This window comes from Pelophylax lessonae, assembly GCF_965119305.1.
Source record: "Pelophylax lessonae genome assembly, chromosome: 4".
In the NCBI taxonomy this organism is placed as follows: Eukaryota; Metazoa; Chordata; class Amphibia; order Anura; family Ranidae; genus Pelophylax; species Pelophylax lessonae.
Window position 1 is genome coordinate 527492102 of NC_138771.1, and position 24637 is coordinate 527516738.

Below are 24637 nucleotides of genomic sequence, written 5' to 3' on the forward strand. Positions count from 1 at the left end.
TGTCCACATCAGTGCCTGACCTCACAAATGCGTCAAACATTCCCATAGACACACTCCTAAACCTTGTGGACAGCCTTCCCAGAAGAGTTGAAGCTGTTATAGCTACAAAGGGTGGGACAACTCAATATTGAACCCTATCGACTAAGACTGGGATGCCATTAAAAATCATGTGTGTGTAAAGGCAGATGTCTCAATACTCTTGGTAATATAGTGTATACAGTATATATATATATATATATATATATATATATATATATATATATATATATATATATATATATATATATATTCTTTATTGAGAAGGCAGCCGCCTTCCAACATTACTGTCATATTCCCCAGGGAGGCCAAGGAATGTGCACCTATTACAAGAATGACTTCTTTGGAGGATCTGAAAACAAAGTCTACTTCTCTGGTAGAAGAGGATTTGGGTTTGGATTTTCGTTGGTGTAGATATGTGCAAGCTATGTTTTATTGTTATGTTTCTTACCTGTGGACAAGTTGCCAGTGTTGTATCTGACCACTTTGAAACTGTAACCGTCAAGTCACTGCCTGTACATTAAAACGCTATTTGAGGCATAACCCAAGAGACAGTGAAAGGCTGCTGTCGCCACAACATACTGTATATGTTTTAAATTGTAGATAAAATGTAGAACAAATGGTTAATTGCTATTTAAAAGCTCATGATATATAATATATATATATATATATATATATATATATATATATATATACGTGTGTGTGTTAGTGTTATGATACTGTATATATACTGAAGGTGCGGTATTCATTTCTTCCCAGGTGATTCTCTAGTGGACAGATGAGAACAAAAGGATGACTAGCTGGGCCAGCCGCTTTCTCAACGGTCTTATCTTGCTTCTCCTGGTGATGTCTTCAAAAGGTAAATCCTAACTGATGATATGATATAGGAGCTGCTTTTAAAATTTTCTGATGACTTTTATCATACCAATTCCTGGTATGTTGTCTCAGGTAGCAACTTGGGACCTCTAGTTTGCTTCCGAGAATCTGATTGCTTCAATGCTGTGTCCTCAATGTTGGCATTAGTCTTGCTGACCTTCACTCCAAAAAGGTGGTTTTGTTCCCTGCAAAATCCCTATTTTTTTTTAACATTTTTAAAAATGTTACCTGCCTAGGGTGTAATGGCATGTCTCTGCTCCCACAACCTCTGGGGATATCCCAGTAACATATTCCAGGAAACTGCAGGAGTAGCACCTGTGGGCTGGCCTGGCACCTGTCATTAGTGGCAGGCTACAACAACCTGGAACAGGCAGCCAGGCTCCCAATGGTGTCAATGGGACCCATGCTGAGGGACCTGGGCAGTGGATAGTACAGGAAATGCTGGATTTGCTGGTTAGGTGAGTATGTAAAGGACACCGCTGAAAAACAGGTAAGAGGGGAATAAAAATAAGGCAGGGGAGTGTAGTTCCTTTTAAAGCTGTATCTAGACTTGGTAGTCATGGGTGGGATTTAATAAAGTAGGGGCACTATATGGCAACTACTCTAATGTACAAGCATGTACAGCTCTTCTGTGGTGATTTATGAGAATATAAACGTGATATAGTAGCAATGGAAAACCTCTTGCAGTTCTTAACATCTTTTAGACAGCACAGTGGCTAAGTGGTTAGCACTTACTTCTGGCAGCATAAGGGCAGACACACAAAAAAAAATAATAATAATAATTTATTGTAAAATCAACATATCTCTATGTAGCACCCTCCTAGGTAGGTGCTAGGAAAATGTAAATGTGGCCCTGTCTGCTTATCAGGGGGGCCTGAATTGTTAGCTAGCTGTCACATGTTTCCAGGTGTGTCTGTTGAGTCTGGAGAGTCTCCCAACTGTATCCAATGAGGGATCGTGTTGGTCAGTGGAGGAAACCTAGCCAATAGTGCACTAGGGTTTATGACTGTCTCAGTGGGCGGGGCTTACCGCAATGCACCCTGGGATTGGATATAAATCTATGGGGAGCATGTGACAGAGCGTCTTTTGGCGGGAGCATAAGTCCCAGGAGGAGGTGACGGCTGTCTCTCCTCCTGTCAGAGAGTGAAAGTGGTCGAAGCAGTCGGCCTAAGGGGACCAGAGGTTGAGCTGTGCTGCAGAGAGGATCCAGAGTGTTGCTGACCGAGTGGAGCTGCTGGGGTCTGCCTAGGAAAGGGGAACCACTCCAGAAGGTCAAGGGGATCCAGAAGCCAGCTAACCAGTAGTATTGGCAGTTAAAGGGGGTGCCAAGTGTTCAAAGCCCTGAAGATAGGGAAGTGAAAGGGGGCACCAGTGTGGGCCCTGAAGCGTTCAGCAGTGCAGCAAAGGTGTACAAGTAGCTACCTCAGGCGAGAGTACCTCAGAGAGCTAAAAGTGTCTTCCGTAGTAAAAAGGGAAGTTACAGCATCAAGTCAGCGTTAACTGCCATTCGGCCAGCGTTAACCAGCATCAAGCCAGCGCCAGTGCCATCTTAAGAGCATTATGGGCCCCCGGCAATGCAGTGCACTGGGGCCCTGCTTACACAATCACCCACGAAAATAAAAATGCAAATTATTGATAACACTATATTTATTGGTACAGCAGTGCCAGGCTAATGACAGCTTCCAAGTTGGGCGGCTGGGTCCAGTGAGCACACAGACGGGCGGAAGTCAGACTCGACTGTCCTATGTGTGCCTGTTTCTGTGGAGGCGGACAGGCATTCTTGCAGTTGTGGGCACCCCCTCCACGGCCCAAGTGGCCTGACATCAGCGCAGGGCTGACAGGCGCTTGCCAATTGCTAACTTTGGTGGCGAGATGCACACAGGAATCGTGACCAATGCTTGGCTGGGGCTGGGTCGCTGGGCAGATGGGGCCCCCCAGGCAAGTGGGGCCCATGGGCAACTGCCCAGTGTGCCCATTCGGTAAGATGGCCCTGGCCAGCGCTAATCAGCGTCAAGCAGCATTTATTCAGAGTCCCCGTCAAGCTGTGTATAGTTCAATTGCAGGAGTATCCCACTCATCCCTTCTCCCATTCAAGTTCCTAAATAAACCTAAAAACCCAAAGATACTGGACTGGTTCTTGTCTCAGTGCTCACACTTAGAGAAACATGTTCAAAGGTACTTTTGTTGCACCCAGTGACCTAGGGGGACCCACAGCCAACATCTATGCTGGGAATTCTGCTTCATCTAAAATAAAAAGGTCCCTATGCCATACGGAGAAAAAAAAGGCTATTATCCACAAATGGTTAAAAATCGGCCCACTGTTCTTTCTATCTCCATTCAGGTATAAGATGTATAACTGCTTTCTGCATTGTCCTGTGATTAAGAGTATATACCGATTTCTTAAACCCAGTAAAGGCAAACTAGGAGAAAGGGAGCATATGCTATGTATCATTGTGTGCAGGGCTCTTTAAGACATGTGGACCATGAAGAACTTATTACAACTGTCTATGATACAACCTCTACTATGTCATTCCACACTCCGGGGGCTTTACTGACAACATAATAATAGCGTGTCAGTTCCTACTCTAAGACTCTTGTGTCAACTGGTCCTCTTTGCTGTTCAGGATTAACCTTCACATCCACAGATGTTGAATCCCATTACACTTGACATATAAATGTCTCATGTACAAAGAGATGTGTGGCATAGCCAGACTCAATTACATCCGTTTACTGGCAAACTAAAGTGGCTTTTCAGCGCACACCCCTTTTACTATTGAAACATTAACTTAAAAGGAATTTTTGATGTGAATTTGCAATTCCATATTTTGATTACTATATGTCATGTGTGACTTAGATACACTCTGCAACCAATCATATTAAAAGAGACAAACTTTTACAGCTCTATATTAATTGATATATCATTTAACTGTGTTTTGAAGCAAGCAGTATAAAATACCTGAATTTGATGTGGTATCAGCATCTTCAGGCCCCGTACAGCAGAGCTCAGACTGGAAGGGATAAGCAGCAAAAGGAGCCAGTCAGGAGCCTCATAAAAAGTTCTCTGTAGGAACTATTTTTTTAATTATTTCCCAAGAACCAGGCAGTGTATTGCTGTCCCAATCCTCCCTCTGACCTGCTTTATGCTTAGCTGCTTGTTAATTGCTTTAAAAAAAATGTAACTGTCACTAAATTAGAAAGGACATGGGACTGGGAGAGCCACAGTGTTCTGTGCAGTGATGGTCTTGTCCTTTATACCAGTGCAGGATAATAACATGTTAGGAAGGAGGTGTAAAAAGCAAATGGGCTCTAGGCTGTGAAGCACACAGAGCTGAAGCAATTAGGGGAGTGACGTCATCGCGGCTGCAGCCACTCATACAGCTGGAGCCCGCAAAGGCAGAAGAAAAACAAGGGGAAGATGGAAGCCCTGTCAGGGATGACAGCGTACCACTGGAGGGCTTCGTTCCAAGGTAACTATTTTATAATGTGCTAGTATGCGATGCATACTAGCACAATATTCAATTGCCTTACAGGTGTTTTTTTTTTTTCTTTTTTTGTTAAACTGTCCCGATTTACTACCGCTTTAAGACAGAATGAAATAACAAGCTTTAAAGGTTGAAGAGGACCTATACTTTTTGCCAAAAAAGGCAGGCAGGGGGCAAATGACTAGCTTACAGTATTGTCTGTAGGCTCCCTGCAGCTGATCTCTTTGCCATTACAGACCTACCATGCATTGTTCTGCACTTAAATGGGACTATACGACTATACTTCTGCATAGTTTCCAATTGTCCCTGATTTTGAGGGACTGTTCCTGATTTGGAACAAAGTCCCTCTGTCTCTCTTTCCTCCTCATTTGGCCCTCATTTTATATAAAATGCACTTTCTATCTTTCAAAAGGTTTTCCCAATGCTAAACCTTTCATCCAATTTCTAAATTGCTGCATTTGTAAATTTCAAGCCAGTAAAAAGGAATAGTAGTGGTAAAGAAAAAGCACTAGTGGGTTTACCAAATCATTTTTTATGTATAATTCTCCTTTAGAGTGGGCATGGCAGGGGGTGTGTTCTATGCCTACCTGCTTTGGCTAATAAGTGTCCCTCGTTCCTATCTCAAAAAGTTAGGAGGTATGCTTCTGTGACAAAAAAAACAGGCAGAGGGCAAAGGATGTCACCAGAGTTGCCTGTAGACTCCCTGCCGCTGATCTTTTCCCCAATACTGACTTACCTTGCCTTGTTTTACACTGTGCCTGTATGCAGTGACAGGGCTTCAGTTCCTTATGTAAATGCTGACCCCCCTGATGACCTGTAGGGTACTGATCAAGAAGCAGCTAGAGAGGTGGAGGAAGCACAGATCACAGAATGGATGAAGCAGAAGAAGGGAGATCCTTGCACTACAGGTCCTTAGGTGCAACTTCCTCTCCTGCAAAGAGAACAATAAGCAAAACAGTAATCTAAATCTCCTGAGACTACCATTCAGAGGCAGCAGTGTCTTAGATGCAGATATACAGCTATGGCACTAGGATGCCTAGGCACCAGAAGACAAGTTCATTTTTTTAGGGAACTGCTTAGGTGCAACTAATATTTCAAGGCATGCCCTATAGCAAAGGTGTCAAACTCAATTTCATTGCGGGCTGCATCAGCATTATGGCTGCCCTCAAAGGGCCGGTTATATCTGTAGGATTAGATGTTCAGAGCACAACACCCCTCCCTCCCCTTACACCCTTACATGAGATGTCAAGAGCCCCCCCCCCACCATCAGAAGCCAAGAGTCACCCACCCTTCCTTACATCACAATGCACTCCCTTACCTTATTCTGCTGCCAGGAATAAGATGCTGGTGGATCTGGGAAGAAGTGCAGGGCCTGGAGGAGAACCAGAGGAGGGCTGGAGTCAGCTTCCAGAGTCTGCTGAATGCTGAGACCAGGGGAGGCAGAGGCAAAGTGGTGTTGCGGCTAAACAGAGAGAGGCAGGATCTGTGGGAGGAGTTCTGCCCTCCTCTCTGCTGCGGGGGGGGGGGGCAAAGACAAGCCTTTCTGCAGCTGCACAGAGGAGTGCAGGATCTGGCGAAGGAGTTCTGTCCTCCCTGCTGCCCACTACAGAGACAAGGTGGGGGCAGAGACAAGGGGGCTGTTGCAGCTGCAGGAGGGGTGCAAGGGCCACATGAAATGGCCTGGGGGCCGCATTCGGCCCGCAGGCCTTGTGTTTGACACCTGTGCCCTATAGGATCACAATTTTTCACTTTTTGAGTTTGAGCCCATTTTAAAATAATAACCATAAACCATTATAGTTTCACTTTAATCACTTTTATGATTGCTCTATAGGGTGATGGCATCACAAGTAATAAGTACCAGCATACATCATTGGCATTATCTTTGACGTGCTATTCAGTACGGTCCAGAGTAGCTGAAATGTTCTTTCTTTTTTTCTCAACAAAGCCAAAAGCCTCATGAAAGAGGCAATTTTGACATTTTCCTTCTAAGGAAACAACACAAAGGAACATCATTCCACGAGCACTATTGGAACATACTGGCTTTGTTTCTGAAAATACCCTGACAAGATTCCTTTTTTTCATGTCCTCCACTTTGCCTTATCCAAATGGGAAATGCATGAAATGGAGCAGACGTCGGAGGCTGAATTAATTCTGGTGGAGAGGAAGAAGCGGCATTTTTATTTTAATTATGATTCAGTCAATTAAACGGTTCACACCAGAGAAAAAAGGTTTTTTTTTTTCTTCTCTATGACTTAATAATACACTAACCTACATACAGCTTGGCTTGCTTTGGCTTTTTTCCTAGAAACTCCAGCTCTGAAGGCTTCTAATTTTGTAGTAAGGTTACCTTCTTGCTGCGTTCCAAAGATTGCTTTGTTTGATGGATGGAATACAGTATGACTTCATACCACATTAACTTCCAATGTTTTATTCAGCATTGGTCTATTTCAGACTGAAAATACATTGTAACCTACAGGATTTCTAAATGATCAAACAGCTCATCAAATGATCCCCTAGTAATAAATAAAAAAAAATGAAGCCTTTGTAAGGACGTGAAGTGTTCTGAAGGACAATCGTTGAACGATACCCTTTTTAGACAGTGGTGGAAATTAATTAAAGTGATAATAAAGATTCAATTTTTTTTAAATTAAAATAAAAAACATGTTATACTTACCTGCTCTGTGAAAAGGTTTTGCAGAGAGTATCCTCGATTCTCCTCTTTTCGGCCCCCCCGCCAGTGCTCCTGGCTGCTGCCCCCTGCAGATTGCCCCCAAAGGAAGCCGCTAACCATGGGGGAACTCTTGTGGGCTAGCTCCGGAGTCAGGCAGTTTAAGTCTATTTAGACAATTAGCCCAGCTCGACCCCGCCCCCTGCTCACAGGTTTTACATGACAACATCAGGAGCCAATGGCTGTCAGCCAAGCTAATGAGAGTTGGGAGCAGGGAGAAGAGCTGCTGTAGAGTGCACAGAGCTGCACTGAGATTGGACTTAGGACAGTATTTAGAGGGGGCTGCAGGGGAGCTGTGCTTTAAAGGTCTTTTACCTTGATGCATAGAATGTGTAGCACCCCCTAGCTAGTGTGCTAGATGTGTATAGGGTTGTTAGTGTAGGAAAATTGGTCTGTCTGAGAGCCAGGCCTGGGTTGAATCTGGGTCAGGGTTGAATGACTGAGGGAGGCTGGATGACTCAGCAAGCAGTTCCTCTGGTGCCTCCCCCTGTTTCTGGAACCTTGGAGAAGCTTCCAGATGCAGTGAGTGGAGATTAGGAGGAGCTGCTTAGCATGTTTATGAGGTCCTCGACCAATCCCCAGCAAAAGGGTCTGGAAGGGGGTAGGCACCTCATAAATAGGCATGAGCCAGGGGCAGGCAGGTGGGTGGAACATGGAGATGGAGTGCTGAGAAGGCTGTCGGTGGCTCTCGAGGGTGCCCCCTAGTCTGTGGGGGGTGACCTTTGGCTTAGGGCTCGGGTGCTAGAGGGACCCTCCTCTACAATACATGGAGGAATCCTTTCCTGGAGGCAAAGAGCAGGTGTGAGGAAAGCAGAAGCAGGTCAACGCATTCGTGTGATCTCCTGAGAAGTTTGCCAGGTGGGCTGGTGAATGTTCAGTCTGGGAAGACTGTGGAGAGAGTGTCAGTCTGGGAGGACTCTGGAGAAGTTAGCCAGAAGGGCTAGTGAAACAGCAGCTGTAGCCAGGTGGGCTGGCAGTGACTTAAGAGGTGGTGCTGGGATCAGTGACCGTGGGAGGAAGTGCTGGAAATGTGTTAGCTGTGTCACTCCAACAATCTACAACTATAGGGGCTGCAACTCCCTGCCTGTAATGGGTCATTGCTACAAATGCTTTTTTTTTTTTTTTTAGGGACACAGCTGGGAACCAAGCATGTGTGTGCTGGAGGAAGAGGATGGAGCCGTATATAGATTGTATATAGGATAAGCGACCATTAAGTTGTTTGAAGTCAAGTGGGCATCCCATAATAGCCTTTATCCCCATCCAAGTTCATTACTCTCAATAAAACAAAAAAAAAAAAAAAACAAAGTTGCAGACTGTTCTCTGACTTTGAGTGACTGTGCAAATTCAGTGTGCCTGGCTATGCCGGGGGATCCCAGTTGCAGCTCCTAAGTGGGTGTGCTACAAATGCAATACGGTAAAAAAAAAACTTTTACCTTTCCAGCCACTTTAAAGAGCTGACAGCTAAAACGCACCTATCTTGTACAGTCAGTGCTTTAGTTTTCTTTACTGACCTAAAACATAGTTGTTAGATTGCTAGGAAATAGTGGGATATTATTTGCATAATGTCTACACATACTTTTTTTCTGGTATATATGGAAAGAGGCCATGGTTGCCTCACAGACTTAACTTCAAAAAATGTAGGGCATTTTTCATCTCTATAACATGGTGGATAGATGGGACTAGTAGTTTAAAGAAAAAAAAGATAAGAGTGTGAGTGTGTGTGTGCGGTCTTCTCAGCTTACAGGAAGTGGCAAGGACTTAGCATTTTGGCAGGATCAATAAGTATTTCTTTTGCAGAAAATTGACTTAACCTGTGCAAAGGACTATTTTGCCTGCAAGGGATGCACAGCACAGGTACTCCATGCAGCCCTGTGCAGGCAATCCTATTCATGTCTACTGGATCTACACAACCACTGATCCCAGTCTGACAGGGATGCAGGTGCTTGTCCTAGAACGCAGAAAGATATATACATCCATGTCAATTGGGCTTAATGCAGCCACTACATCCAAGCACTGTAGGCTGTTATTTATTACATTTTTGTTTTTGGGCTGAGATAGATTTTAAATTGTTACTAACCCTCAACAGTAAAATTAGTCTGTATATGCAGTAAAGCATGCTTCTTATACTCACTGTGGAACCTAAGGGGTTATTCCTCCGTATTCTGTAAAAAGGCTGTTTGATCCTGTCTTTCCTGATCCTCCACTTCTTCCACTGTTCCCAATTCATCTCCTAATAGTACAGAGACTTGGGTATACTCAGCACATGCTCAGTTTGGTGTTTATTGCTAGAGAGTTTTTTTTTTTTCTTGGGATCGACACAGGGCCAATCAGCACTGTCCAAACAGAAAGTCAGGGGACCTTTAGCCTTATAGGACAGTCCTACTACAAGCATTAATCAGACACTGATAGAAGTCACAACACTGCTATAAACTGCTGATGAGAAAAGGTATTTAGCAGTTGATATTTACGCAAATAAATGCACTTCCATGTTCTGTGTACTGTAGCTGACCAGATACAGTAAATGCAGGGTCCTGGGTTTAGTAACACTTTGGGTCAACCCACCCAAAACTTATATTTTAGTTTTTGGTAGATGTTGTAGAATTGAACCACCCAAAGGTTTCTTCTACCTGTGGCAGGTGCCAGCCTAGAGTGCACATCAGTCAGGCGCAGCACTCAGTAGTGTTGCTATGGGCAGAGATGTCTCGCTAAGTTGCGGGTGCCATGGATCCCCCTCCCACTTGCTCTCCCCATTGGCAAGGAGAAACTGTGCTGCCTCCTCCACCGGCCCCCCTCAAGCTGCTGCTGTCAGAAGAGGGCTGTATGTTTCCTGCCCAATCTCCCTCCTCCTGTCAGCAGCGGGGAGCAGAATGCAGAAGATTTGAGTGGCTGTGCCTAACACTGTGGAGAGAGCAGCTGCAGGCTCTTCATTCCCCCCCTCCCTCTCCTCCTCCTCATGCTGATGTGTACTCAGGAGCAGCACTTGCCAGAACAGTCACCCACTATCTGTATTCCCTCTCCTTCTCCTATGGGCCATGGGAAAAAAGAAATAAATAAAAAGCAGAGAGGATCGTGGGACGTATAGTACCGAGGACTGGGGGAAACTGCAGCCTCCTGCATGCCTAGCTGAAGAGAGGATGGCAAGTAGCACACTGCATCTTGTGGCAGGCTGTGGGTGGCAAGTGACACGCTGCATCTGTTGGTTGGCTGCAGGTGTCAATTTACACTCTGCATCTGGTGACAGTGGCAAGTGACACGCTGCATCTGGTGGCAGGCAACGGTGGCAAGTGACACGCTGCATCTGGAAGCAGGGGACAGTGGCTAGTGACACGCTTCATCTGGCAGCAAGTGACACACTGCATCTGGTGGCAGGCGATGGTGGCAAGTGACATGCTGCATCTGGTGGCCAGCTGTGGGTAGCAAGTGACACACTGCATCTGGCAGCAGACGACAGGGGCAAGTGACATGCTGCATCTGGCGACAGGCGACAGTGGCAAGTGACACGCTGCATCTGGTGGCAGGCGACAGGGTCAAGTGACACGCTGCATCTGGCGACAGTGGCAAGTGACACACTGCATCTGGTGGCAGGCGACGGTGGCAAGTGACACGCTGCATCTGGTGGCAGGCGACAGGGGCAAGTGACACGCTGCATCTGGCGACAGTGGCAAGTGACACGCTGCATCTGGTGGAAGGCGACAGTGGTAAGTGACACGCTGCATCTGGTGGCAGGCGACAGTGGCAAGTGACATGCTGCATCTGGTGGTAGGTCACAGTGGCATGCTGCATCTGGTAGCAGGCCACTGTGGCAAATGACAAGCTGCGTCTGGTGGCAGGCGATGGTGGCAAATGACAAGCTGCATCTGTTGGCAGACGATGGTGGCAAGGGACAAGCTGCATCTGGTGGCAGGCGATGGTGGCACGCTGCATTTGGTGGCAAGTGACAAGCTCAGGGCTCCCACTGATTCTGCATTATGGTGCATTGAACTATTTTATTATATAGTAACAACAAACAAACACAAGGGCGCACCGGCCTAGTGCATTATCATTTAGATGGTTTATTTAAAAAATAAGATTAAAATTACTCACAAACGAGTTCTTGTTAAAAGCATGTGACAAAAGGAACGCAGTCCTCAGTAAAGGTATCCGAGGATGTGTAGTCCCTTAGATTCTTGAAAGCTAACGCGTTTTGAGGCCTAGCCTCTTCCTTAGAGCCTACTGTACCCTTCAAGAATCTAAGGGACTACACATCCTCGGATACTTTTACTGAGGACTGCATTACTTTTGTCACATGCTTTTAAAAAGAACTCGTTTGTGAGTAATTTTAATCTTATTTTTTTAATAAACCATCTAAATGATAATGCACTAGGCCGGTGCGCCCTTGTGTTTGTTTGTTGTTACAGTGTTTCCAGACTTCCCTGGTCGTGTAAGGGGCAGCAAGGCCGTAGCATTTTTCCTGGGTTGACGTTTTTCACAGCTACAGAAATACTCCTAATACCTCAATAAGGTGGACTAAAGTTTACACCACTCCGAGCGCAGGTCATAGGTGCTTTCCACCAAAAAACTGTATGTACTATTTTATTATATATTACAATGTAATAATAAAAATAATGCACTTCAATGATCCTGACACCGTATCAACATGGTGTTGAGATGATTTAAGTTCTAACTCCAGCCATTCGCCCAACAAATCACAGCCGCTGAATTCCCCGTCAACCTTGAGACTACATTCCCCCCCCCCCCCCCAGTCCTTGGCAAAATTTTCTTCTACGAAACCAGTCTCCCATGCCAAAAGGGTTTGGGATCACTGCTATAAAATTACATCACTTCCTCCTAGCGCTCTATGATATAGATTCCATCTTCGGCAAGGGTTTTGAAATCATCTTTTTTGGGAAGTGGGGGGGGGGGGAATTTGGAAATTTGGTCATCTTAAGCTGATGGGTGTGACTGGGGCCTCATGTCTAGGTTTTTTTGCTATACACATGGGCAGGGCAAAGGGGGTGGAATCAGGAGCAGGGAAAAGGGGGTGGAGCCAGGGGCAGCAAAATGAGGTTTTGCCTAGGGTGTCAAAAATCTTTGCACCAGCCCTGCCTCTGGGGACTCTATTGGGGAGATCTCTGTGCTGAGTTTGTGAGTCTGAACACCTGCTGTGGCCATTATGAGGGCCGGGGAAATGCAACAGGAGACCCTGGGACACACAGAGGTGGGTGAGAACACCCAAAACTCCAGCAGTCAAGAATTATGGCAGAGAAATCTCACTGTGAGAATTTTAAGAAAAAAGAGATTACATCGCTCCAAACTCGCTTCTCAGGCCCTCCACTGCTTCTGGTGTCAGTCAGTAAAGAGCTCATTCAGCCTAAAGGGGTTGTGAAGGCAGAAGGTTTTTTCTTTATCTTAATGCATTCTGAGTCCGCTCTCTATCCAGCGATGATCACTAGTGCCTAGGCAATCCAGGACTCTCCCTCCTGATTGACTGAGACACAGCAGTGGTGCCATTGGCTCCCACTACTGTCAACTAAACTCAGTTAGCCAATCAGGATAGAGAGGGGGTGGGATCTGAACCGGGGCCCTGTGTCTGAATGGATACATGAAGCTGCAGCTCAGCTTGGGTGCTCCCATAACAAGGTGCTTGCTGTGGGGGCACTCAACAGGAGGGAGGGGCCAGGAGCACCAAAGATGGACCCAAGAAGAGGAGGTTCCAGGCCACTCTGTGGAAAACAGCAACTGCATAGAGGTAAATATAATATATTTGTTATTTTGATTAAAAAAACACAAGACTTTACAATCACTTTAACGAATGTACAGTAGCAAGAGTAAAATTTAGAACCGCACTCTATAAAAAGTAATTTTAAGGTAAAAGGTTTATTCAGTGCAACCAATTTCCAACACAGTCTCCACCCTAAGCCACCCCCTCTTGATGCATTTCAACCTGATTAGGCTTATTCGTAGAGCTGACCCTCTATGTCTGAGTAAACCCACACCTCCCAACTTTCTGAGATGGGAATGAGGGACCCCAACTAGTAAAAGTATGTAGGCATAGGACACACCCCCTGCCACACCCCCTTAAAGGAGAATTGTACTGAAAAAATGATTGGTTAAACCCACAAGTGCTTTTTTTTTTTTTTTTTTTTTTCAAGAAAAACAAGTACTTTTTTTTTAACGCTACTATTCCTTTAAAATAGCTTCTGAAATGTAAAGATGCAGCAATTATGAAACTGGATGAAAGGTTTAGCACTGGGAAACACTTTTTGAAAGATAAAAAGTGCATTTTATATTCAATTATATAGTTTAGACCAAAATGAGGGACAAATGAGGAGGAATGAGGGACAAAGGGACTTTGTTCCAAATCAGGGACAGTCCCTCGAAATCAGGGACAGTTGGGAGATATATAAACCTAACAGGATGACTTGTATGGAGTGAGGGAAATGCAATTATTAAAGACACGTAAAAAGCCAGGTCTAAACCTATATTGTGCATATTGCTCTTTAATGGACTGAAGGTTTAATGAAATGGTAAGCCTTTTAATTGTCTAATTAACACACTAGCCACCCCTAATGGATGCACCTTTATAGATGCATCCCAATGTGTTCTCTTATTACACTTTCCTGTCTTTGTATGGTCTGTGACCAATGTGCTACTGGTAGTTGATCTACTGATGTGACCACATCAAACATCCCCAAGCAGGATATGTGAGCTGCAGCTAAAACTCAGGCCAGATATCTTCTGTGGCTGCCCGCCAGTCTTACAGGCACATGCTTACCGGCTGTGTGGAATCTGGATGAACTTCTGGGTCATTTTGCATATTATCTTTGCAGAACACAGTGTAAATTTTAAAGGATTTTCTGCATTGTATTTGTAGTAGGTAATCAAGGATAGCGGCCAGCTATTGCAATATGACAAAGGAATGATATCACTATAAGTCCCAATAAGTAAAAGAGCTTCCGTAAGCAATGAATAAAACCATATAACTCTAAAACTGTAACAACAGTACTGTAAAACCTCCAACTAATTATGCAGGTATACCAAGAAGATAACGCCTTCTCGTGTGGCTATTCATACAATCCCAGTGATGACAACCCCTGGAGCTTTAGTGCATTGACTAATGGTTGCATGGCATGTTTGAGGGAAAGGGGGCATTTTTATGAATATCAATGCAGGAATTTAGGTCCATAATGGTCAAGTATGCACATGGAGTTCTGCTTTAATAATAGCCTGATTGTGAATGTGGAGGGCAGGTAAGCTTCTGAGGATCTTATGTAAGTGCTAGGGTATATGCACTCCCCTGAAGATATCACACATCATTGGAATTGTTTTTGTCACTTCTAAGGCCTTTTATATAAGTGTTGGAGTATATGTACATGCCCACCCATAATGTAAGTACTTTGTGGGTACTTACATTATGGGTGGGCATTAATGCTATAATTCATGCATTGTTCCTGTGCTCGCAGTTTACTTGTGACTGACACAAGTTCTTGATATTGGCAATGGCCATTTGAATAGTTAAAGTGCACAAAAAAAAAATCTCTTTCAATTTGATTTCTCTTTCATCTCATATTGGGGAATTTGTTGTTAAGAAGCCTTTTTTAACCATTGCTTCTCAAAAGTCAGGAGTTATATAGGAAATGACGCTATTTGCCTTATCAAGCAAAAAGCTAAACAACATGTTACCTCTATTACCTCTATGTCCCCCATTGGTGGCTGAAAACAATCACACAGTTCTCAAGATGAGGCACAGCTTATTTATAGTGCTATATGCTATGGCAAGTTGTTATCCAGCTTGAAGTGGTTGTAAACCTTTACAAATACCCAATGAAGTGACTGTCCTTTTTCCACTGCCCCAATCCATCTCCTGATAGTACAGAGTCTATGGAGTCAGCCTGCATATGCTCAGTTTGGTGTGTATTGCTAGAGGGTTTTTTTTTTTTTTTTTTTGGGAGGCTGCATGTGATCGGCACAGGGCCAATCAGCACTGTCCAGACAGAGTCAGGAGTCCTGCAGTCTCACAGGACAGTCAGAGGAGAATAACCCCCCCTACAATCTTTAACCAGACACTGATAGAAGTCATAAGACTGCTATATACTGCTGATGAGAAAAGGTATTTAGCAGTTTAGTTTTACTAAAATAATCGCATTTCCATGTTCTTTGTACTGAAGGAGACCAGATATAGTAAATGCAGGGACTTTGGTTTAGTAACACTTTAAAGCAGGGATCCTCAAACTACGGCCCTCCAGCTGTTGCAGAACTACACATCCCATGAGGCATTTTAAAACTCTGTCATTCACAGACATGACTATACATGATGGGAATTGTAGTTTCTGAGCAACTGGAGGGCCATAGTTTGGAGACCCCAGCTTTAAAGGGTCAACCCTTCCAAAATGTATATTTTAGTTTTTGGTATATGTTGTAGAATTAAACCACCCAAAGGTTTCTTCTATCTCCGGGGCTCTGGGGACTCTACTGGTGAGATCTCTGTGCTGAGTTTGTGAGACCGAGCACCTGGTGTGGCCATTATGAGGGCTGGGGTAATGAAACAGGAGGCCCTGGAACATAAAGAGGTGGCTGAGAACACCCAAAACTCCAGCAGTCAGGAATTATAGTAATATATGTAGGAATATAGTAAATGACGCTATTTGCCTTATCAAGCAATAGCTAAACAACATGTTACCTCTATTACCACTGTGTCCCCCACTGGTGGCTGAAAACAAACACTGTCAAGATCACACAGTTCTCAGGATGAGGCACAGCGAATCTATAGTGCTATATGCCAGTGGTTCTCAAATCCGGTCCTCGGGACCCACCAACAGGCCAGGTTTGCAAGATAACTAAATTACATCACAGGTGATCTCATTTGCTTCTCAGTGATTGCAGTATTCTAGTCTGCATCCCCCAAGGTAATACTTAAAATCTGGCCTGTTAGTGGGTCCCGAGGACCGGATTTGAGAACCACTGCTATATGCTATGGCAAGTTGTTATCCGGCTTAAATTGATTGGTTGTAAACCTTTACATATACCCAGTGAAGTGACTGGCCTCAGGTGATGCACAGAGATGAAGCAAATCCTCCTACATATGTTGTACCTGTTTATCTGCAGTATTCTCTTCTCTACATCCAATCAAAGTTCAGAATTTTTTAAAGCACCTTGGAGACTGACTTAAAACAGGGGGTGCTGAGCTGAAATTACACTCTGCAGAGCTCAGTAAGGAGAGCTTTGGAAGCTGATTGGAGAGAAGGGACCCCCCCCCCCCCCCCCCCCCCATACACACACACACACACACACACACACACGCATACACACAAACAGCACACAGAAAAATAGATGGGGCTGTCAATCTGCTGGAGCTCCCTCCCCTGTCACCATTTTTCTCTTGGTGTCAGGAAAACTAGTTAAAAGTGATTAATGCTGATAGCAGAGAAATGAAGCAGCAGACTGAAATTACATTAAGAGTGTTATTTACTTATTTACTGGAGGGTGCAAAATCCGCTTCCAAGTTTTATTGTCAAATCCTTATTTAACAAGCTGAAGTTAGAAGCTGATTGGCCACTATGCACAGCTGCACCAGATTCTTCAGATGTTACCGTTTTAGTAAATCTCCCCCAGAGTGTTCCTAATTGAGACAAGTACACACTATAGAAGAATGTGCTGTGTTCATATTTAATGTTTGAGATTTACAACCACTTTAAAAGATGATAGCAGGAATTTTGGTGAACTTGGTCTCATCTGTTAAGCTGAAAAACAACTTCCTGGTCCCTCTGCATTTGAAAAGAAATCCAGATACTCTGCACCTGGCATCAGACTAGCCTTGATGGTTGTAAAACTCACCCTTATGATCTTCGTGTACAATTACCTACAGTTATCCTATTGGCCTCTAATTGACTACAAAATTGTGTCTTTCAATTAATTAAACTTAGCTAAAAAAAAACTTCAGTTGGCGCCATGATTCCAGTTGCAGTGTGGGCTGGGCTGTCCATAAATCCAATTAAAATTGACTTCTGATAAAATGTTGGGCATACATATTTTTTTTTCCCATTTTTTTAACAACACTTATATCTCCCACAGCCTCCTCTGCCCATTTCCGCGTCTGTGAGCCTTATACAGACAGTAAAGGACGATATCACTTCGGGTTTCACTGCCCGCGCCTTTCAGACAACAAGTCCTACATCCTGTGCTGCCACCATAACAACACCGTCTTCAAATACTGCTGCAATGAGACGGAGTTCCACAGCGTCATGCATTTGAACCTCACCCTGGGCACAGATGGATACATGCACAAGTAAGTGAAGCAGGACAAGTACTCTTTGTCATTTTTAAGCACAGCATGGTCAAAGTGATGTGGACATTCTGCCATATTACTGAGTTAAGGTTTTCCCAGTAAAGGACATTTTAGCACGACTGAATACAAAAATTACATACATTTTTATTAAAGCCCAACTCCAGGCTAAAATGTATTAATAATTTCACCCAGGAGGTTTTAAATCAAAAGAGCAGCTCTGGCTGCAATACTCACCTCCTCCCTGATACTGTCCCCCACAGTTATTTCTTTTCACCACTAAATTCTCAACTTCCTGGGTTGTATGATACCCAGCATCATTTAACTTGGAAGACTGGGAACCTCCAGTGAGAGCACGGGGTCATGAACCTGCCCTCTGAGGGATCTTCATCACTGCAGAGCTGGGGTGCACTAGAGACAGTCTGTTCCCTTCCCACCTTGCTTCCCCCTCCACCAGAAGTGGCCCACTAGGCCCATTCTATGCCCAGCTCCACGCTAGTGAGCTGGACTGCTTACCCGTTTAAAGTTGGAGAATAGGTTGAGAAACCTTGCCCTGCACTCACAGTATAGTGATGCAGAGAATGGCACTGATACCATACATTACGCCAATGCTAATCTCTGCACCATTTTAGAATAAAGTGAATATTATACCTTCCTGATATGTGCCTGTTGTACTGTGTACTTGTGATAAAAGTTTCCTGGTCTCTTTGCATTACTTCCTTTGTGTGAAAAAACTGTTGACCTAACCAGTTCCCTGCTTTCCTATTGCAAACTGACCATGCTAGGCATGAGAGTACATCCATCCCAGCGTGGTCAGTTTTCTTGCCTGTCCTGTCCTCTAATGGCCAAGATTTGTGCTGACCCCCCCCCCCCCTCCACCTCCACACACACACTTCTGGGAAAATCAGTGTATTGCTACGCTCTCTGCCTCCTGCTGACCCGCCACCGTGCAATCTCCACCTCCATCTCTGTAAGCCCCTTATGGAGCTGAGAGCAGAGATTATATGATCACTTACAAAAAAAAAGTATTTCTCTTACGTCCTCCGACAGTCGCCGCCTCTTCATATTCGTCACAATGGGGTATTTGACTTTGCTCCGTAGGAGTAGCTAGGCAACAGAATATGTCAATATTAAAGCTTTTAACATATCCCACCCCCAGGGGGTGGTCCCCTCAGTCAATACCCTCCTACTTCCTGTATCCATACCTCAGTTTCTTTGTCTAGCTTTCAGGAGTGGCTGGATGTTTCTATGCTGGGACATTTTGTCTCAGCCTTTATCTTCTTTTTTTGATTTTATTTGAGTTTTTTATCTCTTTCTTTACCTAGCTGTTACTTTTGTCAGCATTAGTTAGTTCTTCTGATGAAGAGGATCGTGCGGGCTGGGTCTCGGGCTGGCCCCCCTGATCGCAGGTTGTGGGCCAGTGGCTTCCCAGCCTGCCATTGAGCGTTCAGTCAGGTATTTTTCCTGGCATATGTGAACGACCCATCCCTGTTCGCTGCAGGGATGCTATGGTGAGGTGGCTACCTCACTGGACGCCATGTGGTTTCGCACCGCAGTTCTACTGCGTCCTGGCTGCGACTCTCCCTGTCACGTGTGCAGTGGCTTGATCGCTTGTGCGGGTTCCCCACGCCATTCAGGAGGTAAGTGTACTTTGTGTGGGGACCTGTATGTGTAGTGGGTGTCAGTCTGGGACTGTGTAACCCTGCATGCCTGTTCACACTGTTGGGCTCCCTGTCTGGTTTAATGCTGCTGTGGGCTGCAAGGAGGGGGGCTGTTGTACACTGTTCAGTGTCAATACTGTGATTGTCTGTGTGACATGCTGTATGATTATAGGACATGATGTTATACATGTTGGTGCATACATGCGGCGGCCGCTACGGCGGTCCGCCATTTTTATTATAGCTGCAGGCGTGTGCTGGCCATATCTGTGTGATAGGAGCGGCGTTTTTGGCGCCAAGCGCCGCCATTTTGGCGCCGATCGCCCGGGCCGCATGTCAGCGCTGCATGCTCTGCCTTTGCTAGTCCCTCACCGGCGGCCATGTTTGTGGAGCCTTCCATAGGCTTTATAGGAGCGGTCTGTGTTTCCTCACTTCCTTTCCCTGAGCAACAGCGATCGGTGCAGCAGCTGAGTGGTCTCTCCAGGTTTATATTCCTTATCCCTGTATTCCTAAGTTTTGTGTTTATCCCTGTGGGGGTCGGTGTGTGCTTGTGTGCGGTGGGCTGCGCTTGCCGCGCTGTTAAAGGGGCAGTACTCCTCTTCTTCCTAACACACTTTTGGGGGCATGGATTCTCAGGAAAGCAAATTTCCTCTCACCTTAGTGGGGGGCCAGGGGACTGCTGGCGCTTCCCCCGAGGGGGGTGATTTGGCTACTGTTGTGGCTAACCTTGCTGCTCAGGTGCAAATGCTTGTGGCTGCTCAATCCACAAAACGGCCCAGAGTTTCAATTTCCTCTGATTCAGAGGGTGATGGTGATGGGGCTGCTATGGCTGGGGTCTCCTTATAGGGGTCCCGTTCGTCCCTGGACCTTGTAGGGTCTGAAGTGGAGGCTGAGGTTGAAGGGGTTGATAATTCCCCCCCTGGCTCGTCTGAAGAGCTTGCACTCATGGATGACTTGGTTGCTTCTATCAAACAAACACTGCGTTTGCAGGATGAGCCTTGTCCTCCTGCTGTCCTGGCCTCTTATGGGACGCAGCGAAGACGCAAATCATCGCAGGTTTTTTCCTTGCACTGAGGATTTTCAGCGCGCTGTTAGTGAACAATGGCGCAATATACGGAAGCCTTTTGCTGTGCCAAGTAGGTTCAAGCTGCGTTATCCTTTCTCACCCGCTACTGATGAACGTTGGTGTGTGCCACCTCCGGTGGATCACGCGGTGGCGGTTTTGAATAAGTCCACTGCGATTCCTGCTGAGGATACCCCGGTGTTCCGGGATGCCACGGACAGAAGGCTGGAGTCACTTGCCCGTCATACTTATTCGGTTACCGGTTCCATGCTGACAGCTATTTTTGCTTCTCTTATGGCAGCTCAGGCTGTCGCGGATTGGACGCAGGTACTTAGGCGCGTCCTGGTGGCTGACTCTGCCCCTCCAGCGACGCTGGCTATGGTAGATCAAATCCATCAGGGTGTCATGTATTCGTGTGATGCGGACTTGGATATAATCCCGTTGGCTGCACGTGTGCACAGTGTGGCGGTGTTGTCACGCCGCCTGATTTGGCTGAAGTGTTGGTCTGTGGACCAAATCTTCGCGCAAAACCTTAACTAATCTACCCTATACGGGATCTCGCCTTTTTGGCGAACCCTTGGATGCGCTGATAAAAGGGATCACGGGTGGTAAGAGCACGCTCTTACCCCAATCCCACAAGGCTAAGGTTGCTCCGGGTGAAAAGCATGCTTCTTTTTGGCCCTCTCAGGGGTCCTTTCGTGCCTTTCGGTCGCACTATAAGGGCAAGCCCTTCAAAGGTCAAGGCTCCCAAAAGAAGCCGTGGACAGGTAAGCAGAAGTCCGGCCAGTCCGGATCCGCTGCCCATAACAATGCAGCCTGAAGGGACGCCCTCACCCAGTTCTGGGGTGGGGGGACGTTTGCTCGGTATTCTTCAACCCTGGATGGCCCGTGTTCGGGACAGGTGGGTTCAGGAAATCGTTCAATCTGGCTACAAGATCGAGTTTCTCTCTCGGCCGGCGAGCAGATTTTTTCCCTCAAATCTTCAACTGTCTCCGGAGCGGTTGCGGGATCTGCACCTGGCGGTGCGGGACCTGCGAGCTCAGGGAGTGGTGGTTCCGGTGCCTCATCGGGACAGAATTCGGGGGTTCTATTCCAATCTGTTCACCGTGCCCAGGAAGGAGGGCAAGGTGCGTCCAATTCTGGACTTAAAGGCTCTGAACCGCTTTGTGCGGGTTCGCAAGTTCCGCATGGAATCCCTGCGGTCGGTGGTGGCTGCCCTGGTTCCGGGGGAATTCATGGCCTCCATCGACTTGAAGGATGCGTACCTTCATGTTCCAATTTTCGAGGGTCACCAGAGGTACCTTCGATTCGCCATTGCGGAGGATCATTACCAATTCGTGGCGCTACCTTTTGGTCTCGCTTCGGCTCCACGGGTGTTCACCAAGGAGCTTGCACTGGTTCTGGCTTTGTTGAGAGCCCAGGGCATCTCTGTCCTGGGGTATCTGGATGACATTCTGGTTCGTCTGCGACCAGGCAGGGTCTGGTGAGGGACCTGTCCGTCACGATGCAGACTCTGCAGGAGTTTGGTTGGACGATAAACTTTCCAAAATCGACGCTGTGCCCGTCAGTTTGTCTTCCCTACCTGGGAATGATTCTGGAATCGGTCCAGGCGAGGGTCTTCCTACCGGACGACAAGCTCAGGACTCTTCAGGAAGAAGTCAGGTCCCTCAGGGACGTTCCGTGCTCGACGTGCATGCGATGTTTGGGATTGATGGTCTCGGCTATATATATATATATATATAAATAAATATATATATACAGTATCTCACAAAAGTGAGTACACCCCTCACATTTTTGTAAATATTTTATTATATCATTTCATGTAACAAATCTGAAAAAATTACACTTTGCTACAATGTAAAGTAGTGAGTGTACAGCTTGTATAACAGTGTAAATTTGCTGTCCCCTCAAAACAACTCAACACAGCCACCATTGCTGGCAACAAAAGTGAGTACACCCTAAGTGAAAATGTCCAAATTAGGCCCAATTAGCCAATTTTCAGTGCCGCCTATCAGTGCCACATATCAGTGCCCATCAGTACTGCATATCAGTGCTGCCTATCAGTGCCGCATATTAGTGTCACCCCATCAGTGCCACCCTATCAGTGCCTCCTCAACAGTGTCTGTTACTGCGGCCTCATCAGTGCTCATCAGTGCAGGAAAAAACATCTATTTACAAAATTGTATAACATAAACAAAAAACTTTTTTTTTTTCAAACTTTTCAGTCTTTTTTTATTTGTTTAGCAAAAAAGAAAAAACCTTGCGGTGATCAAATAACACCAAAATAAAGCTCTATTTGTGGGGAAAAAATTACATAAATTTGGTTTAGGTACAGTGTTGCATGACCGCGCAATTGTCATTCAAAATGCAAAAGCGCTAAAAACTATAAATTGGCCTGGGCGGGGAGGGGTAAAAGTGCCCGGTATTGAAGTGGTTAAACCACCTCAATACTGGACACTTTTACCCCCCTTCCTGCCCAGGGCAATTTTCAGTTTTCAGCGCTGTTGCACTTTGAATGACAATTGCGCAGTCATAAAACACTGTACCCAAATGAAATTTTTACCATTTTTTTGAGACAGATAGAGGTTTCTTTTGGTGTTATTTAATCCCCACTAGATTTTTTTTTTGCTAAACAAAATAAAATAGGCTGAAAAGTTTGAAGAAAAAAAAAAATCCTTTTCTTCGTTTCTGCTGGAAAATTTAGCAAATAAGTAATTGTTCTTCTTTACTGATGTGAGCTGATGAGGCTGTACTGATGGGCACTGATATGCTGCAATGATGGGCACTGATATGCTGCACTGATGGGCACTGATATGCTGAGCTGATATGTTGATATGTTGCATTGATGGGCACTGATATGCTGCACTGAAGGACACTGTTTGGCACTGATGATCAATGATAATGATGATACAGTAAATGTGCCCTATCACAGGAAAGCCGTTTACCAGCTTTCCCTTCCTCAGTGACAGCGCTGAGTAATAATCGGCATTTGTTTACATATAATCACCTGTGATTGGACACAGCAGATCACATAGTAAAGAGCCAACGTCATTGTCTCTTTACCCTGATCGGTGATGCTCTGTGCCTAAAGGGGCACAGCTCACCACTGATTGCCACGTTGCACGCCCCCAAGGGCTTGCATGTGCAGCTAGATGGCCTCCCAGAACAAGACTGGTCCCGCCCAGCTGTCATTGTACAATGGGCCGGGCACCGGTTAAAGGCAAAGGATGGTCACACCAAATATTGATTCGATTTGGATTCCTCTTCTGTTCAGTTACTTTCCATTTAGGTAATTAATAAAAAATAAACTATTAACACTTTTATTTCTGAAAGCATTCCTTTTTTACAGCATGTTTTTTACAAATGCCTAACAAACATTTGCACAGTACTGTAAATATACAAATGTGTTGCTTTGCATTTCTAATTTAAACTGAATAGGTTATTTTAAAAAGGGTTCACATATTCTATAAAATGGTATCACTGGTCATGTCACTGACTAAAACTATAGCAATCAGCACCAAATTTTATCCAGTGGGGCTTAGGTTTGTGTATTGGAACCAGAACAGCCACTCAGCAGTTTTACATGAAGTCCAAGCAACACTTTGAACAAAAAGCCTGTGACCAATTCTACAGCATTGGACATGTGATGACGATTAACCACTTAAGCCCCGGAAGATTTTACCCCCATTCCGACCAGGGGGTATTTTGCGATTCGGCACTGCGTGAATTTAACGCACAATTGCGCGGTCGTGCGACGCTGTACCTAAACGAATTTGACGTCCTTTTTTTCCCACAAACAGAGCTTTCTTTTGGTGGTATTTGATCACCTGTGCGATTTTTTGATCACGCGCTATAAACAAAAAAAGAGCGTCAATTTTGCAAAAATAGCAATATTTTTCACATTTTTTTATATGAAATTCCCCCCAAAAAAAATGTAAAAATCAAAATTTTTAAAAATTTTCGGCCAATTTGTTTTATGCTACCTATGTTTGGTAAAAAAAATCGCAAAAAGCGTATTTTGATTGGTTTGCGCAAAAGTTATCGCGTTTACTAACAAAGGGAAAGATTTTTGTCATTTTTGTTGTTTTTTTTTTTAACGCGTAATGGCGGCGATCTGCGATTTTTTTTGCGGTACTGCGACATTGCGGCGGACAGATCGGACCCTTGACTGACATTTTTGACACTTTTGGGGTTACCAGTGACATTTCTACAGTAATCAGTGCTATACATATGCACTGTTACTGTAAAAATACACTGGTAGTGAAGGGGTTAACTTTATTTGGAAGGGAGGGGCTGTGTGTGTCCCTAGGGGCGTGGTTTCTACTGTGATTGGCTGTGGCTCTAGCTGTAAGGACACTGATCAACGGATCTACATACCAGATCCGTTTTATCAGTGTCTTTGCAGCGAGGACAATGACAGGCAGTTTGTTTACACAAGCTGCCTGACATTCTCCCTCTCCCCCGCCGATCGCCGAGTGACTGGCGGACATCGGGTCCGCTGGTCACACGCGCGGGGGGGTCCGTGACCACGCG

General features: G+C 45.3%; 1 protein-coding gene across 2 annotated transcripts in view; it reads left to right on the forward strand.

The window, feature by feature from the left end:
- Positions 1-24637, forward strand: part of SHISAL1 (shisa like 1) — a gene marked incomplete at its 3' end in the record, with an annotated part of 257063 nt that overhangs the window by 159421 nt on the left and 73005 nt on the right. For both annotated transcript variants that reach the window (XM_082253282.1, XM_082253281.1), the window contains exons 2-3: positions 796-895; positions 17173-17386. In XM_082253282.1, the coding sequence (XP_082109408.1) occupies positions 829-895; positions 17173-17386 (281 nt within the window). In that variant the 5' untranslated portion in view covers positions 796-828. The remainder of the gene's footprint in view (positions 1-795; positions 896-17172; positions 17387-24637) is intronic.